The sequence below is a fragment of the Gossypium hirsutum genome, chromosome A02, assembly GCF_007990345.1.
Source record: "Gossypium hirsutum isolate 1008001.06 chromosome A02, Gossypium_hirsutum_v2.1, whole genome shotgun sequence".
In the NCBI taxonomy this organism is placed as follows: domain Eukaryota; kingdom Viridiplantae; phylum Streptophyta; class Magnoliopsida; order Malvales; family Malvaceae; genus Gossypium; species Gossypium hirsutum.
This window is the reverse complement of record NC_053425.1, coordinates 13,458,067-13,476,761: the sequence shown is the minus strand read 5'-3', so window position 1 is coordinate 13,476,761 and position 18,695 is coordinate 13,458,067. Positions and strand designations below refer to the sequence as shown.

Here is an 18,695-nt window from a genome sequence, read left to right as displayed (position 1 = left end):
TGAATGATTTATTTTCATTTTTGGGCTTCGAAATAGTCCAAAAACATAAACTCATTCTTCCACCATTTTTTAAGTAATCCTACTTAGGATTGCAAATTTCCATGTCAATTTTGGAAACCTACATTCATTTCCAAATGATTCCATTTCCCCATTTTTTAGAAAACCATAATCATTCCTAAATGTTTCCTATTTTTTTTTCTATTCATTCCATTCATTTCTATTCAAACATAGAATTCATTTCTAATTTCAACGAGCTAGCTGAGGGACCGATTGAACATATGTAGTTGAGGCTCAAATGATTTATAATTAAGTTCTGGCTTTTTGCCTATTAGTTATAAACTCATTTAGTCACGAAGTCATTCCACTATAGCATCATGACTAAGCTTTCCTCAATGACATACCATTACAAAAGCAACTACTCAATGCTGGTTTAATGACTTGTCATAAGTGTGTTACCCTTAGAAGATATCCTTGATCTCTTTGGGATAATATCCATTCTCCCAATTTCATTCTATTTATCTCATGGTAACCATTACATCTTCTTCATGAAAAGTCAATCATTATCAAATAGTAATCAAGTCATCCATCACAAAGACGGATGACCCGTGGCTACGTTTACTTTTTTATCAACCATGTAATGCCAATGAAAGGATATTATTTATCCATATTTTGGGCTATGAATTCCACTATTGTGAATAATGCTACATACTATAGAAGTTGTACACCCAACGCATCAACTTTCAGTTTCTTATCTATGTAAACTCAGGCTTTTACTTACATCAAAGTGTATGAGTCACCCACACATAGTCCACCATCCACTTAGGATTTAGGTATGTCACACTATGAACATTACAAGTGAATAAATTCATAAAGGGATTCAGGATCTATTCTACTTCGGTCTTGTCCGATATACTACTAGTCTAGTCAGTCACATCTATGTCTCTATCTTCTTAGAGTCATCCACTCCAATGTCTAATACAAGGCATCTCCCCAATTGAACTTGATAGACGGCATATTAGTCTTTCAATCAGTTTTCTCATTTATGATTAAACTAAGGACATATTCAGGCTTGTCTACTAATACAAGTTGTCTTTCCATACAATGATCCAATCACATAATACCGCTTAATATTAGTTAAACATTAGACAACCAATGAGAAACATTTGCTTCTATTTTTCTTTGCGTGCAAAAATCATGTGAGGAAAATACACAAAAAAGTATTAATGTAATTCGTGAATAATTTTATTAAACAATCTGTTTGAAAAAAGTACAAGTGTACTTAGACGAAAATACTATACCTAGGGTACCAGATCCAATATTTCAACTAGGCAAGGTGGTTCCACAACAACTTACGTTTTGCTACGTTAGGACTAGTGTAAACAACCGTAAACAAAATAACTTGTTCCATACCTTTCTTGGAGCAGCAATAATGGATAAATTGGCTTGAAACTTCCACTACAGGAAAATAGGGCTTTAGCGGCGTTTTTAGCGGCGTTTTATCAAAAAACGCCGCAAAAATTTTAAAATACAGAGCAATAGCAGCGTTTTACAAAAAACGCCGCTAAAACCAGGGCATTAGCGGCGCTTTTGGTAAAACGCCACTAAAAACCAGGGCATTAGCGGCGCTTTTGGTAAGACGCCACTAAAAACCAGGGCATTAGCGGCGCTTTTGGTAAAACGCCGCTAAAAACCAGGGCATTAGCGGCGCTTTTGATAAAACGCCGCTAAAAGTCATATAACCCCTAAACCCCAAAAAATCATAAACACTAATCTATAACCCCTAAAATAATAATTATTAAAATTTATGGTTATACAATATATTAAATATTTCTTATATAATCGTAAAAGAGATAGTATTGAATTTAAATATTAAATTAATTATCATTATAGTTTAAGGTTTATGGTTTAAGATATATGATTTAGGGTTTAAGCATGTTTATGAGTTAACTATGGTTTAAGATGTACGGTTTAGGGTTTAAGGTTTAGGAGTTAACTAGTATTTGAAGGTTTATGATGAATTATGGGTTTAGGGATTATGATTTAGGGTTTAAGGGTTAGGGTTGAAGTTTACAATGGGACAGTTATTAACTTCTTAAGAGATAATTTCCTTTCCAGATTCTTACCTGGGACGCTATTAAGAAAGGGTGATTTTGATTGTGGCAAGCTTAAATATTAATTAGCATTTGTTGAACTATGTATAATTTCCAAGTTTATATAACATAGAAATATCTTACAGAGTGGACATTATAACTAAAGTGTTCCAATAGAGAAATTGTTTTATTAAATTTTATTAATAGTTTTTTGTTTATACTATTTTAATATTTATCTATACTGACTAATTAAAATATATATTTATTAATTTATACGAAAATCCTCTGCACTCATTTGTGTCTCCACATCTTTTTAATTGTAACTCATTTTCTTTTTATAAAACATTCCTTTATTCGTAAATCAATCTTCTTATTAAAAAGTTGCAACTCTTTTTTTGTTTTGAAATAAGTATTGTTTTAGTTCCAACTTGTTTTATAGAGTATTTTTTTATTCTTTTAAGGTTGATGGTTTATGTTTTATGATTTAGAGTATGAAGACTATAATTAAGGGTTTAAGGTTTAGATAATCTCTTATATATTAAATAAAAAGCTTAAAAATTTAATATTTAATATTTTAGTCCATATTTCAGTTAAAAAGTTCAATATTCAAAATTTAAAAAAAATTCAAAAAATAATAATCTCAGCACAAAAATTTTAAAAGAAAAAATAGAAAAAAAATATGTAAAAAATAAAATAAAATTGAGCAATAGTGGCGTTTTTGGGTAAAACGCCACAAAAAACCATTATTTTTTATCCCTTTTTCAAAATCCCGCTCACAATTTTTTGGCTACCCTCTTCTCATCTTCTTCTCATTTCCTTTTACTCTCAAAATTTGCCCCCAAATATCCCAAGTGTACCCAACTCTTTCATTTACCTCCGTTTGTTCTCTGAAAACTCAAGCATTCCAGTTTCTTTCTCCTTCATTAATCCAACACCAAATTCAACCCAAAAGCAAAAATAGCCATGGCAGTAAAAAATTCAACCTCTGCTCATGCCAAACGCTCTCGGAAAAAAGCTGCTGCTTCATCTTCTTTGATCCCCAAATTCATGAAAAACCCCAAAACAACAATGGCGTTGGCTTTACCCATCATTGACTCCCTCCTCGTCTCCTTCATCATCGCTTACGTCCCTTGTAAGATAACCAAAATCCCATCTTCACTGTTTTTTTTCTTTTCTCTTCCCCGTATAATTGAACTCACGGTGACTTCTCACGGATTTTAATTTTCAGATACGAAGATAGATTGGGACGCTCACATGTCTCAGGTGTGGTACTTTTTTTTCTATACTAATCAAGCTAATTTACTTCATGGGTTAATTCGGCTATTCGTTTTTATTTGATGGGATAATGTGGAATTAGTGTTTATTAAGATGACAGGTAAGTGGGTTTCTTGGAGGAGAAAGGGATTATAAGAACTTGAAAGGAGACACTGGACCGCTTGTTTACCCAGCTGGTTTCCTTTATGTTTATTCTGCTATTCAGTATGTTACTGGAGGACAAGTTTTTCCAGCTCAGGTGATCTTAGTGCTTAGTCAAATTGAATTTTCTTGTCTGTGATCTGTGCTTTATTTATGCTTACTTCCATTTTGTTTTTGGTTGCAGATTTTGTTTGGGATTTTATACATCATAAACCTGGGCATTGTCTTATTAATCTATGTAAAGACCGATGTGGTATGAAATTTGCTTTTGTTTACCGTTCAGGCATTAATATACGGCTATTTTTGCTTTTTGTTACTGATTAGTTATATGATTTGGTATGTAAAATTCGTAAAGCTGATAAATATATTTCTTTTTCTGAGTGCTCTGAAAGTTCGAAACTAGTAAACTCGAGATTGGTGATTTAAATGAAAATATTCTTGATTGTTAATGTTTCTTACTCTGTATTTCGTTGTCTTGGTTTTCTATATTATCGTTTACTGTTCTTAAAACATCTTTGCAGCTTCCGTGGTGGGCTCTTATCCTGCTTTGTCTTTCAAAGCGAGTTCACTCAAAGAAAAAAGCATGAATTTTGAAGTAGTATTCGGTGGATTTGAGATCTAATACAAATTTTGGGTTTTTTTTCTTTCAAAATGTTCTTATTTTTATTGTGGGTGATGTATAGGTACTGAAGCAGCACCAAGGAAGAAGGTTGCAGCAGCTTCTGCTTAAAAGGCAAATTGTAATGGTATGAGGTTTTGTTTTGGATGAAGCCATGTTTATGAGGAAACATTTAGTGATGAAAAGTGAAATTATGTTCCATTGGATGCTTTAGTTATTTAGTTTTTATTTGAATGTAGCTGTCTTAAATTTTGAACAATTATTGGAGCTAATGTTTGACCATTAATTTCTTCATTGTCTTTTTTTTCTTTAACTTGATCAATGTTTTTGTTTCGTTTAAGATGCCATTAAATCAAAGGATCAGAAACGGGTTCATGATTTCATTTTAGATATAAGGTAATGCAGGTTCGGATTTTTAATCCTTTTTCTCATTTATTTTTCTAAATTTGTAAAATAATATTCTGATTTGAATATTATAGTTATTGTATTTTAGGTGAAATTATGTGTTTGAATTGGATTACTTATCAGCTTGGGAGCATAATTTTATTAAGCAAAAACTATGGGTGAAAGATAATTACCTTAGCTGATTTGTAGACTTGTGGATTATTACCTCTTTGAATGTTGGTACAAATTTGTTTCTAGTGCTAATATTTAAAAGAATCCTGCAGCTGTTTTTGCTACTATGGGTGTTCTGGTTTCAATTTATTGGATGTTGATTAGTTTCTAGATTTGAATTCTGGGTATGTTCAGTTTTTAAGCTTAGATCAATTTTGGACCCTAGTATTTATGCTTTCTGTTTCTTATGTCAGCTGAGAAGCTTTGAGTATTGACCTTGAAGGGTATCATTCCAAATTCTAATTTCGTGTTTTTGTTAAAAATGGAGATGAATGAGAATTTGCTACCTTTAATTTTACAGTTTGCTAGCATGAATGTTTAGCCTACCTATTCTTTTGAAATTTTATTATAAGTTGAATAAGAAGATGTAACAATTGTGCCTGGGGAAATAATAGAAAGTTGGTTGTTTCAAGTGTACTTTTGTTCTTAATGGCAAATTTTGTTTCAAACTGAGTGATTATGTTGGGGTTAACAGCGCAGTGGGAAAATGAACTAATCTCTATGGAACTTTTCTTCTACTACAAGATGATGGCCAAGTTGATCGTTTGAAATTGGGACGAATTGTCTTCTGTGATGCCTCCAAACGTCAACTCATTAATCGGTTGATTTTTCATTAATTTCATCCTCTTCCTTTTTAAATATTTTAAACTCAGCTTCATGTTTGGAATAGCTTAAAAGCTTTGTTTCTCTACTATTATACTTATCTGGTAGTCTATACTAGTCCTGGAGGTCAGAATTTTATCTCCAAATTGCAAGTTTTATTAGCATTTTTAATGTAAAATTTGGTCTTTCTTTAGTTTTTTTTGTATGCATGATTTTGTCAATGTTGTAGCAAGTTGATATCATGATCTCCTAGGAGGTTGCTTTTTAACGATTTAAAGGCTATTGTTCTTACGGTGAGTCTCAAGTTTTTAATCGAATCATCATTTTATTGCATGTTGAGTCTTCGAATTTAGCTTGCTGACTTCTGTTTTTGTTTTTTTTTTTTTTTGAATTGGTTGACGAAGGCAAGGGAGGAAGGTTTTCCGGTGGTTTTAATATCAATGTTTTCACGAAAGTTCATGGAACCGGTATGAGTTTATTAGTTAGGCAATTTAATTTAATTGTGAATTTAGTGATTATCGAGTTAATTACTTAAATTTAGTGAGGAGTGGAAATTTAGAATCTCTGATTGTGTATTTGATTGGTGGTTAAATAAGTGATTATCGAGTTAATTTGTCTTTTATAAAAGACCTTTCAATTTTCAATGTTGTTTAGGTTCGCAAACAAGATGCTGTATTTGGACTTGCTGTTACTAAAAGACTTGTTGTATTTTATTTATATCTTTATATTTAATCTAATTTTTATTATTTATTTTAGTTTTGATTCTATATTTTTATTTTTATTTTAATATTTAATAACTTGAGTTCTAACTTTTGAATTTTAATTGTGTTATTAATTTATTATTTTAAATTCTAAATTTGAATTCATCAAATTTTATATTTAGTTTTAAAGTTAAAATTTTCATAGAAATTTTAATTTGATAATGAATTTCAATAGAAAATTTTTATATTTATATCATGGATATTATTCTCCTCAATATTTTGATAATGAATTTTAATTTTTCAGGAACTTTCTAATATTTTATAATTTTTTTTTTTAAAATTTCATGACCTTTAGCGGCGTTTGTGGGAAAAGCACCGCTAAAGGCCTAAAAAAACGCTGCTAAAAGTCAATTTTGTTGTAGTGTTCAATCACATCAATCCTCATTTTGTCTTTCCATAGAACCCAAATACCACCAGAAAAGCCCTTTGCTTCCATTTTAAATGAAAAATCGAAACTTGTTGTCTGAATAACCTCATCTGCCTTTTTCCCACTTATTCTTGTTTCCACTAACACTAAGATATCTGACTTTTGAGACCTCAAGATATTTTTCAACACAATACCAAATTTAAGACTAAAGGCTCATTGACAGTTCCAGCATAGTATCTTAAAATCCATATTAAAATGTAAAAATATTGTAATTACTGGCTTAATAAAGACTCACCCGCCACCGGAGCTTCCTTTGCATTATTCTCAGCATCTATCCTATGATTGCTCAGCTTCTTCCCATCCGGTATCTCACCCACAAATATTACTTCCATAGATACATCGCATTCAACATCTGCATTGTTGGTTCTGCTCGAACTATCTAAAATTTTTTAAAACATTTCCACCCATTCTATCATAATCGGTTTAGTAGGACGCTTTTATTCAACCCTTTTGTGGATTTTATGTCCCTTTTTAGTGATCTCCTTCATGGTTAATGCCTTATTTTTTTGTGCTTGAACCCCTTTAACTTTACATGGCTCATGCATAATAACCATATTTTCAGAACATCCAGCACCGTCTTCAATCTAGATAGCCCTATGGTTCATAATGGGGAGACTCATGGGCCTCTCAATAACCTTAGGGCCATTTTGTTCCAATCCCACCACTAATACACCACTAGGCCCACCTGTTTCAACTTTAACATTTCCACTAGGTCCACCTGCCTAAATATTCCTTAATCACACCAATCCACCAAAGTCATGGGGACTATTAAGATTTTGATCCACCCTTCCATCATCTTTAAACTCTTGAACACCAGCCACTCCTTTATCCTTTAGTCATTCATTTGTTTATCACCATCTGCTCCTTTCTTCTTTGTTTCTCAATTCCTTTCTCCCTTTTCTTTCCATTTCCACATCCCTTATCACCGAAAAAATTTACGTTCCCAAAATCCTGTGATTCCTTAATTATCGTGTCATCCAAATCCACAAGAATATCAAAACAAGTATTTTCTAGGGCTAATGTAACACCATCTTATTTTTTCCATAATTGTTTGCTGCCAATTATTTTGTCAATCGTCGTTTCTGGCCAGGAGCTTGCATCCACGGACCAAAGCAGTTCTGGCCAGCCATTATCTTCTTTATCGACAACGGTGATGGTCTAGATTCATTGCCCGAAGGTCGGGTCTCCTCCGATTCCTTTCTTTTTGATGGACAACGCTCTTGAAGGTGTCCATAACAGTGCACTTATAACAAATCAAGGGAAGCCCCTCATACTCAATACAAAAAGGGATGTCGTTGATTCCAACAAAAGCTTTAGTGGTTTCTTCAGATCTACAACAATTGCAAACCATACAAACTTCCCTTTCCTTCCTTCTGTTGTGTTACAATCCACCTTCCTCAATGTCCCTGTTATTATTCTCAACAGCTTCTTGTTATAATACCTATACGGGAGCCCCGACATTCTCATCCACACCACTATCTTTGAAGGATGTTGCTCATATGTAGAGAAGTCTCGACTTCAAGGTTAAACCGTGAGTTAATTCCCATAAACCATCCATGGTCCCTCTTTTTATGCTTTGGTATAGTCCTGACTCAAGGTAAACTTCACCAAGTAATAATCATTGTCTCTGTCAATCACCTGAAACGACCCAACATGTTTCCAAAGAGTCTGTATTATATTAAGGAGGGTTTTGTACCCAATTGTTCGTCCCAAAAGCCTAACTACTACTGTTAAATCCATGCTTTTATCCAATATTTTTTGCACCCAATCTAAGAAGAAAGTCTCTGGATACAAACCTTCCAATGAAACTCTAATGCCATCCTCTATTATTTCTAAGTCATCACTCACCATCACCACCTCTGTAGCCCCAATCTTGTTACCTACGTTCGCCATCAATTTCAACTTAAAAAGATTTTTTCCCCACACCGGATTCCTCCATAGGGAGGTCCCCTGGAGAAGGCTCATTACACTCCTTATTTCAGACTTTTTTAGTGACTCGTTCAATCTCTGAAGGTATTGGTGAGCCAAGCCATTCAAAAACTGACGAGATTGCAACAACGAAATCCATTACACTACTAAGCTTTTTTTTTTTGTTAATACTGCTGCTAATCCTTATATTTAAAGACGTTTATTTATTTATTTACTTATTCTTAAGGTATTTGGAGGAAGCCCAACAATTAATCCTCTGTATTCAGCCTAGTAACTAATCTATTAATTTTATGGCATTTCACTAATCCTTTGATTTAACTTATCTAATAAAAGCCATAATATCCCCAATTTTCAAATTACTAATAAATTAAATTATTTATTAATATAAATTATCTTATTGCATAATAATCCATCATTATGATATAACTTAATATTAGTTAATTTTTAAGTATCAATAAATTAATATTTACTTATTGAAATTTACTTTTTATGCAAAACCCATTTAAGATAAACATACACAAATAATAATTTAATTATAAAATTTTATTTAACTTTAAAAAATTACAAAATAATGATATTACGAAGGAGACAAGTTCCCAACAACTTTATTGATGGAAAATTAAATATATTCACATTAGTTGAAAAGTTTTTTCGTACTTAAAGATAGATTATAGACATAGATATAGATTAGCTTTGTGCATCAAATTTATATTAAAAATAATATAAAAATAAATTATGATTATGATTAAAATGATAAAATTGAAAAGATAAATATAGTGATGTTTTGTTTCAAATCGCATCAATGATTTTTTTTATTTAAAATGCAAAAAGATATAAATATTTTTATAGTATTACTTTTTTTAAATTGTAAAAAAAAATTGGATAATTTTACAATTAAATATAAATCATGATTAATACTAACGCCATCAAAGAGTTAAATAATAAATATAAATAATTGATAAATTAAAAAAATTGTTATGAATATCTTATTAAGTAGATGTCAATCATGATCAAGATAAAGTTTTGATGTATTTTAAATTCTAATAGTTATTAGAATTAGATATCTACTTCTTTTAGAATTATATATATCTACTTCTTTTATACTTCTTATGCCTATAAATAGAGATTCCGATGAAGCATTGTAAATTATCCTTTGATTAATAAAGTATGTAGCGACGTAAAAATTTCGCTTTCGGTCACTAATTAAGGCGATTATTTGAAAATTTAAAAATCGACTTTTGATTTTATTAAAAAAGGGAGTCGCCACCGATCTTTTTTCTAAGTGTGACCGGACACCTAATAAATCATCCTTTTTTAGAAAAGAAAACTTATTCTTGCACAAAAATGAAGGCCAAATTTAGGTCTACGTCAAAAGCCAGAGTAAAGTTGGGTTCGGGAGTTGGTTACGCGCGAGGAAGGTATTAGCACCCTCGCGACGCTCAAAATTGGTATCTTATTAAACACGTGTTGTCTTGATTTTCAAAAATATGAATTCAATTTGACATTTAAGTGTGATCCGATTGAAGGAAATGAGAAGTTGTAAGTTTTTGGTTTTTTAGAAGGATATCCCGTTTTTAACACGAGCCGACTAACTTCACCCAACATAGCGATGAAATCAATGACTTAATGTTAAAATCGGTACATTGCCTTATTCTTAAAATTAAAATGTAAAAAGTTTCTAAAATGATAGTAAAAAAAATCTAAGAATATTATGTAAAAAATGCGAATAGTGATGTGAATAATATAAAATATTAAAATATCAAAATATTAGAATAATAATTAATATTGACAAATAAAAAATAAAATAGAAATAAAAAAGTGTACATAATATATATTAGAAATAACAATGATGTTTAAAAATAATACTATTAATAATACTACATAAATATGTACATATATAAAAAATAAATACGTGATAATATTAAAAATATGTACATAATATAGTGTAAAAAATACATACATAATATAATTAAAATATATACATAAGATAACATGTAAATATATATAAATAATATAGTATTAAAGATATATACATAAAATAGTATAATATATATACGTAATATAGAATTTAGAATATACCTAATATATTAAAAGAATATATATAATATAATATTAAGAAATATAATAATAACAAAAAAAGAGAGAAGGAGAGAGTGGGTGATTTCCGGCCATAAGGCCGGCCACTGTCCGGTCACCGGACCGCCGCTGGCCGCCATCGACGCCACCGTACAGGCAGCCGGACCTTAAAAAAAACTTTTTCGGTAAAAATGGATAAGCTTCCTCCTTTTATTTTTACTTTCGGATAAAAGAAACAAAATAAGATTGAAAGAAAAAATGATAAGCAAACAAAGAACTTAAAACGAGAATAGACGAAGAAACCTCTTTTGCTTTGATCTTTGATTAATCTCCAAAAAACTACTCTCTCCAAAAACTAGCCTTTACAATAACTCTTCTCCTTGATTACTCTCAAAAAAACCTCTCAAAAATCCTTTACAATAACTTTCTCCCCCAAAACTTCTTCCTCCCCCCTAAATACAAAATATGAGAAGGCTTATATAGCCATTTACAAAATATTTTTTATTGTTTATGTCTTCATTTGTAGGTACAAGGGGTGGTGGAGTGTGGCTAGTGGAGTAGGTAGTGGAGCAAGTGTGGCTAGTGGAGTTGGTGGTGGCAAAGGCTAGGATTTAGTTGAGAAAAGTTTAGGTTGTGGGCTAGATTTTTTTATTTTAATTTGGGCTTAGGGTTTGGGCCATTGGGGTTTTGATGTAAATTGGGCTTTGGGTAGTTAAGATTTTGGGTTTTGGGTTTAATTTTGGTGGGTTAGGTAAGACTAAATTGGGTTTTGATGTAAATGGATTAAAATTGGCCTACAACAGCTGCCCCTCTTTGCTTATTATCGTGTAACGGGAATAAAGCAAAGACACAAAGAAAGGCCAATTTTGCCTGGTCTTACTAAGTATGGACTTCTTTGGTGCTCTTCTCATCCAGGTAATCTCTTTCCAAACCACTGTATCTTGTTTTCTTGATCAAATCCACTGCATCTTCTGATATATGCCTTGTAGCTTCGATCTACTCCAATGTGACTTCAAAAAGATAAGATTTACAGCTTCAATCTGCTCTTCCATCGCTTTAGTCAGATTCTGCAACTTTAGAAAGGCAAGATCTGATATCCTCGATCAGCTCCACTACAACTTCAAGGAGACAAAATCTTGTGTCTTCAATCAGCTTCAATCTTTATTCTTTATTCGGCATGTGATCCTGAACTCAACTCATTTCTCGTAATATGAATTGACTCTTTAAAAACAGACATTAAAATAGAAATTGAACATAGCTCGGCACGTGAGCCAAGGCTCAACTCACTTCTCGCAATATGAGTTAATTTTTAAAACAAAATTTGTAAAACAGATTTTGAAAATACCTCAGTATGTGACCCGAGGCTCAACTCACCTCTCGAAATATGAGTTGATTTTTGCAAAGCATAAATTGAAAAAAAAAAGAAAAAACATCAATTGAAAATACCTCGGCGTGTGACCTGAGGCTCAACTCACCTCTCGCAATATGAGCTGATTTTTTTGACAAACATAAATTGAAAAAAAAAAGAAATTGAAAATACCTCAGCGTGTCCTGAGGCTGAACTCACCTCTTGCAATATGAGTTGATTTTTTTGGAAAAACAAAATTTGAAAAACAGAATTTGAAAATACCTCAGCGTGTGAATTAAGGCTCAACTCACCACTCGCAATATGAGCTGATTTTTTTGAAACACAGAAATTGAAGAACAAAAATGGAAAACACCTCAGCGTCTTGAGGTTCAACTCACCTCTCGCAATATGAGCTGATTTTTTTGAAAGACAGAAATTGAAAATACCTCAACGTGTCTTGAGGCTCAACTCACTTCTTGCAGTATGAGTTGAATTTTCAAACAGAAATAAAAATTATCTCAGCGTGTCCCAAGGCTCAACTCACCTCTCGCAATATGAGTTGATTTTTTTTTGAAAGACAGAAATTGAAATTACCTCAGCGTGTCCTGAGGCTCAACTCACCTCTCGCAATATGAGTTGATTTTTTTGAAAGGCAGAAATTGAAAATACCTCAACGTGTCAGTCAAGGTTCAACTCACCTCTCGCAATATGAGCTGATTTTTTTGAACCATAGAAATTAAAGAACAGAAATGGAAAATACCTCAGCGTATGACCCGAGGCTCAACTCACCTCTTGCAATATGAGTTTGTTTTTTTAAAAACAAACAGAAATTGAAAATACCTCAGCGTGCCCTTAGACTCAACTCACCTTTCACAATATGAGTTAGTTTTTTTGACAAACAGAAATTGAAAATACCTCAGCGTGCCCTGGGGCTCAACTCACCTCTCGCAATATGAGTTGAAATATGAGTTGATTTTGACAAACAGAGACAGAAATTGAAAATGCCTCAGCACGTGAGCCGAGGCTCAACTCACCTCTTGCAATATGAGTTGATTTTTTTGACAATAGAAATTACAATTACCTTAGCATGTCCCAAGGCTCAACTCACCTCTCGCAATATGAGTTGATTCTTTTGAAAAGTAGAAATTTAAAATACCTCGACATGTGACCCGAGGCTCAACTCACCTCCCGCAACATGAGTTGATTTTTGACAAACAGCAATTGAAAATACCTCAGCGTGCCCCAAGGCTCAACTCACCTCCCGCAATATGAGTTGATTTAAAAAACAGACATAAAAACAAAAATTGAAAGTGACCCAACACGTGAGCCAATGCTCAACTCACCTCTCGTAATATGAGTTGATTTTTTTGAAAACAGAAATGAAACATCCACATACCAAAAGATGTCATCTGGTGGAGCTCAGGTGTCTTTTCCTTAATTCAGTATAACTAACATTGCATCCTCTTGCTCCGCTGGAATACATGTATATGTCATTCATGATGTTATCATGATATGCACATGTTTGTCTTAAATGCCTTTATGCTTATATGATTATGCTATGAGCTTTAGGCATGTTTGTCATATATCCCTTTTTCGTCACGATTTTTGATGATCCGCGTTTATTGCTTCGACTCTTGACTTTCTCTTCAATACCCGTACCTGTCCTCAAGCTTCACGAATAATCTGTGTTTCTCAGATATCACTCTTTTGCCCCTGGTTGAGCTTTGTCCTTGCGTTGAGGCTCTTGTACTTATCAAATTCTTACCCGAGTAATGCTTAACATTTCTTTTGTTTAAAGTATGTCATTTCACTATTTATCATGTAAATGAACCACATAATGAGATACATGAAAATGGTCAGGTAGGGACAAAAGGATACCTCACATTTATTCATTTCAAATGTAGCAAACAAAGAAAGTTAAACAATGATAGTAAAAAAAATGTCATAAAGAGAAAAGGGATTGCATTTAATGAATACAAATGCTCTAAATATTCAATGCATGAATTCTTCCACGTTCCTCAATCAAGAATCTTTTCGAGCATGGCTTCTTGCGTAGAAGATTTCGAGCTTTCAAAAATGCTTCAAATACTGTAGTCTCACTATTTGACCCACCGTTCAAAACGCCTTGCTTTTTAAGCCAGTGCTTGCTTCATTAGAACGCCCTTTCGGGTTTTCATCCTAATCTTTTGTGTTTAATCAAGACGCCCTTTTCGGGTTTTCACCTTGATCACCTTTTTTTTAAGATGCCCTTTTCAGGTTTTTATCTTGGTTTCTACAGCATCTGAGTTCACTGGATTCGATAACTCCTTCCCATCCATCTCGATGAGAATCAAAGCTCCGCCCGAGAATGCCTTCTTTACGACGTATGGACCTTCCCAATTTGGCGCCCATTTTCCTCATAAGTCTTTTTGTATTGGGAGAATCTTTCTTAGCACGAGTTCTCCTTCGTGGAATTCCCTTGGCCGTACCTTCTTGTCATGGGCTGCGATCATTCTCTTCTGGTACATCTGTCCATGACAAATTGCCTTTAGACGTTTTTCTTCGATGATGTTTAACTGGTCATATCGAGCTCGAACCCATTCTGCTTCGTCTAGTTTTAATTCCATTAAGACTCGTAGAGAGGGGATCTCAACTTCGATAGGTAGCACAGCTTCCATCCCATAGACCAGAGAGAAAGAAGTTGCTCCCTTAGATGTCCGCACAGATGTGCGATATGCATACAAAGTAAATGGTAGCTTCTCGTGCCAGTCTTTATATGTCTCGGTCATTTTCCCAATAATCTTCTTAATATTCTTATTGGCCGCTTCAACAGCCCCGTTCATTTTCAGGCGATAGGGTGATGAGTTATGATACTTTATTTGGAATTGTTCACACACCTCCTTCATCATCATGTTGTTCAGATTCATGGCATTATCTGAAATGATTCTTTCAGGCAAACCATATCGACAAATGATTTTCTTTTTCAAAAACCTACAAACTGCAGTCTTCGTCACAAACAAAGCGGCTTCTATCCATTTTGTGAAGTAATCAATGACCACAAAAATGAATCGGTGTCCATTAGAAGCTTTTGGGGAGATCGGCCCTATAACATCCATGCCCCACGTAGAAAATGGCCATGGAGAAGTCATGACGTGAAGGGGCGACGGGGCTAAATGAATCTTATCGCCATAAATTTGACATTTTTGGCACTTTCTTGCAAAACTAATGCAGTCGCTTTCCATCGTCGACCAGTAATAACCGAGTCTCATAATCTTCCTGGCCATAGTGAAACCATTGGCATGTGTCCCACAAATTCCTTCATGGACATCTTCAAGTATTTTACTAGCTTCAACAGTATCCACGCATCTCAAAAGCACTTGATCTTTTCCTCTTTTATACAGGATATCCCCATCAAGAACAAATCTCGTTGCCATTCTTCTGATTGTTCTTTTGTCGTTCTCATTTGCTTGCTCGGGATACCTTTGATTCTTGATGTATTCTAAGATATCATGAAACCATGACCGTCCATCTTGCTCTTTTTCAATGCTGAAATAATGTGCAGGGACTTCATATATGCTCATTTGAAGAGGCATTATTTCTGTCTCTGTTTGCTTTAAACATTGAAGCCAAAGTGGCAAGGGCATCAGCTAACTGGTTTTCTTCTCGTGAGAAGTAATTAAAAGTTATTTCTTTGAATTCTTTAATCAACTCTGCCACGAGATCACTGTATTTGACTAATTTCAAATCCCTCACTTCTCAATCTCCACGAATTTGATAAATCACCAATGCCGAGTCTCCGTATACCTCTAAAGTTTGGATGTTTCTTTCAATTGCTGCACGAAGTCCCATGATACAGGCCTCATATTCCGCTATGTTATTGGTACAGAAGAAATTCAACCTGGCAGTGAACGGATAATGGTTTCCTTCTGGTGATACTAAGACTGCTCCAATCCCATGCCCCAATGCATTCGATGCACCATCAAAGCTCATCTTCCATGACTTTTCTTTTGATGACCCACATTCTTTTTCTGTAATGCACATCAAGTCTTCACCTGGGAAATCAAATCTCAATGGCTCGTATTCCTCTGTTGTTCGAGTTACTAAGAAGTCAGCTATTGCGCTCCCTTTTATCGACTTTTGGCTCACATAGACGATATCATATTCTGATAGTAAGATCTGCCATCGTGCCATTCTTCTTGAGAGTACAGGTGATTCCATCATGTACTTTATTGGGTCCAACTTTAAAATTAGCCATGTCATATGATACAACATATATTGCCTGAGTCTCCGAGCTACCCAAACCAGAGTGCAACAGTATTTTTCTATGGACGAATACTTTGCCTCATATTCAGTGAACTTTTTGCTGAGGTAGTAGATCGCCTTTTCTTTCTTTCCAGACTCGTTATGTTGCCCCAGTACGCAACCCATTGAATTCTCGAACACAGTCAAATACAATATCAATGGTCTTCCCGGCATTGGTGGTACCAGCACTGGAGAACTAGACAAATACTGTTTTATCTTGTTAAAATCCACTTGGCACTCCTCGTTCCATTCTCCAGGATTATGTTTTCGAAGGAGTCGAAAGATTGGGTCGCATTGGTTGATAAGTTGAGCGATAAATCGGGCGATGTAGTTTAATCTCCCTAAAAATCCTCTGACTTCCTTTTGCGTGCGCGGAGGTGGTAACTCTTGAATGGCTTTTATTTTATCTAGATCAACTTCAATGCCTCTCTCACTGACAATGAAGCCAAGCAATTTTCCTGAGGTAGCCCTAAACGTACATTTGGCCGGATTGAGCTTTAGTTGGAACTTTCTCAGTCTGTCGAACAACTTCTTCAGGTTCACTACATGCTCTTCTTCCCCTTGGGATTTAGCAATCATATCGTCGACATAGACCTCTATTTCTTTACGCATCATGTCATGGAATAACATCACCATAGCCCTCTGATATGTTGCCCCAGCATTCTTTAACCCGAATGGCATCACCTTGTAACAGAATATTCCCCACATTGTTACGAAGGTAGTTTTCTCCATATCCTCAAGGGTCATCTTAATCTGATTATACCCCGAGAATCCATCCATAAAAGAAAAAAATGAATGTTTTGCTGTGTTATCCACCAACGTATCAATGTGTGGTAAGGGAAAATTATCTTTAGGACTTGCTCGATTCAGGTCACGGTAATCCATGCACATTCGTACTTTGCCATCTTTCTTTGGTATCGGGACTATGTTAGCCACCCATTCTGGGTATTTGGAAGCTTGTAAGAAACCTGCATCAAACTGCTTTTTGACCTCTTCTTTTATCTTTAACAGCATCTCAGGTCTCATTCGTCTTAGTTTTTGCTGAATGGGTTTGCATTCTGGTTTCAGTGGGAGTCTATGGACTGCTACATCTTCATCCAATCCTGGCATGTCTTGATATGACCATGCGAATATATCGTTGTACTCGCGGAGCAAAGCAATCAAATTATGCCTGGTGTCCTTTGAAATAGAGGTCACAATTTTCACTTCTTGTTTCTTTTCTTCAGTTCCCAAATTTATTGTTTTGGTAGATTCTTGATGAGGCAAAATCTGTTTATCCTCTTGTTCCACCATTCTTAGCAAGTCAGGCAACGAGACATAGTATTCAGCATTTTCTTCGGCTTCGAATTCTCCTAAACAAACAGCCTTCTCAAAATCGATTTCAGGACTTGTAACGGGTTTGTTCATGCCATTGATATCTGAGCACCTGAAAGTTGAATGGAAAAGGAAACTATAGATGAGCATAAAAGTATTGAGACCAACAAGCATAATATTATGACATGATGTGAGATATATGCAATGACTGGCTGTGAAAAAAGGGAAAAATTATGAAGTTAATGAGAATGAAAAACCATGACAAAATGCATCTCATTAATGTTCACTTAAATGATAAAGAGCAAATCATAAGCTCTAGCAAAAGAATCTCTTCTATTACTTAGGGATACACAAAAAGAAGAGTGTTAACATTGAGCATTACTCTGGAGAAGACTTAGAAACTACAAGGAGATCCACAGCAGTCCAATTGTTCAAAACGAATCCAGGAGGACAAGGGCGTATCATTGAAACATTTTTAATTGCATCATTTCCTTTGTCAATGACATTTATACTGATATTCTGAAGACCCCTTTCAATTAATACTAGCGTGCTTCTTGGATTATCTTGCCCGGGGTATATCATTCCTGCAGATGTAAATGTTTTTGACAAAGGAGGGTACGTTATAGGCTCCCATTCTAATTCTCGGCCTAAGGCTCTTCCAATCCGCCTTTCTCGATCTTTTTGCAACTGTTTTCTTCTTTGTTGCATGTCTAGCTGGAACCCCAAACCGTACCGGGCCTTGTGGTGCACTGGCTTTAGAGCCCTGACTATTCCTTGTAGATACCTTCCCAAACCTTTCCTTACTCGGGCTCCTTTTCCTCTGACCAAAGCAGTCATCATCTCCATCATTTTAGCCATTTGATCCCTTTGCTCGAGCGATTCCTCTCAGGATCTTAACATCATATCTCTTGCTTCCTGTTGTGACTTGGTCAACTGCTCTTGCAATTCTCTTTGGGTCCTTTCCATCCTTTCAATTCTCTCATTGAACTCGGCTTCCATAATTCTAGTTTTTGGGCGCGTCCTATAAGAATGACGTGATTCCAGACTTGGAGTGTCGCAACTGCGAATTATACGGTTTTAGCCTCAGTGAATGATTATGGTGATATGTACATTCAATGAATAGATGAATGGATAAATGACAAATGAATGTTAGTCATGAAAGAAATGCAAGAAATTGGTGTTAATTTCAAGATAGCCCATATTTAGGCATTTCCTT

General features: G+C 34.4%; 1 protein-coding gene across 7 annotated transcripts; it reads left to right on the top strand.

The window, feature by feature from the left end:
• Window positions 1-2,865: 2,865 nt before the first annotated feature.
• LOC107951491 (dol-P-Man:Man(5)GlcNAc(2)-PP-Dol alpha-1,3-mannosyltransferase) lies at window positions 2,866-6,089 on the top strand. Of its 7 annotated transcripts, XR_005912154.1 has the most exons (8): window positions 2,866-3,222; window positions 3,319-3,353; window positions 3,466-3,603; window positions 3,691-3,759; window positions 4,190-4,252; window positions 4,467-4,521; window positions 5,216-5,636; window positions 5,748-6,089. XR_005912154.1 is itself a non-coding variant. In XM_016886559.2 (6 exons), the coding sequence occupies exons 1-5, from the start codon at window positions 3,054-3,056 to the stop codon at window positions 4,091-4,093; spliced, it is 477 nt and encodes a 158-aa protein (XP_016742048.1). In that variant the 5' UTR covers window positions 2,868-3,053; the 3' UTR covers window positions 4,094-4,101; window positions 4,190-4,407. The 7 variants fall into 7 exon arrangements, 3 of the variants coding, with proteins under 3 accessions (XP_016742048.1, XP_040947294.1, XP_016742049.1); XR_005912153.1 differs by having other exon boundaries at window positions 2,873-3,222; window positions 4,467-5,636; XM_016886559.2 differs by lacking the exons at window positions 4,467-4,521; window positions 5,216-5,636; window positions 5,748-6,089 and adding an exon at window positions 4,028-4,101 and having other exon boundaries at window positions 2,868-3,222; window positions 4,190-4,407.
• The last annotated feature ends 12,606 nt before the right edge of the window (window positions 6,090-18,695 follow it).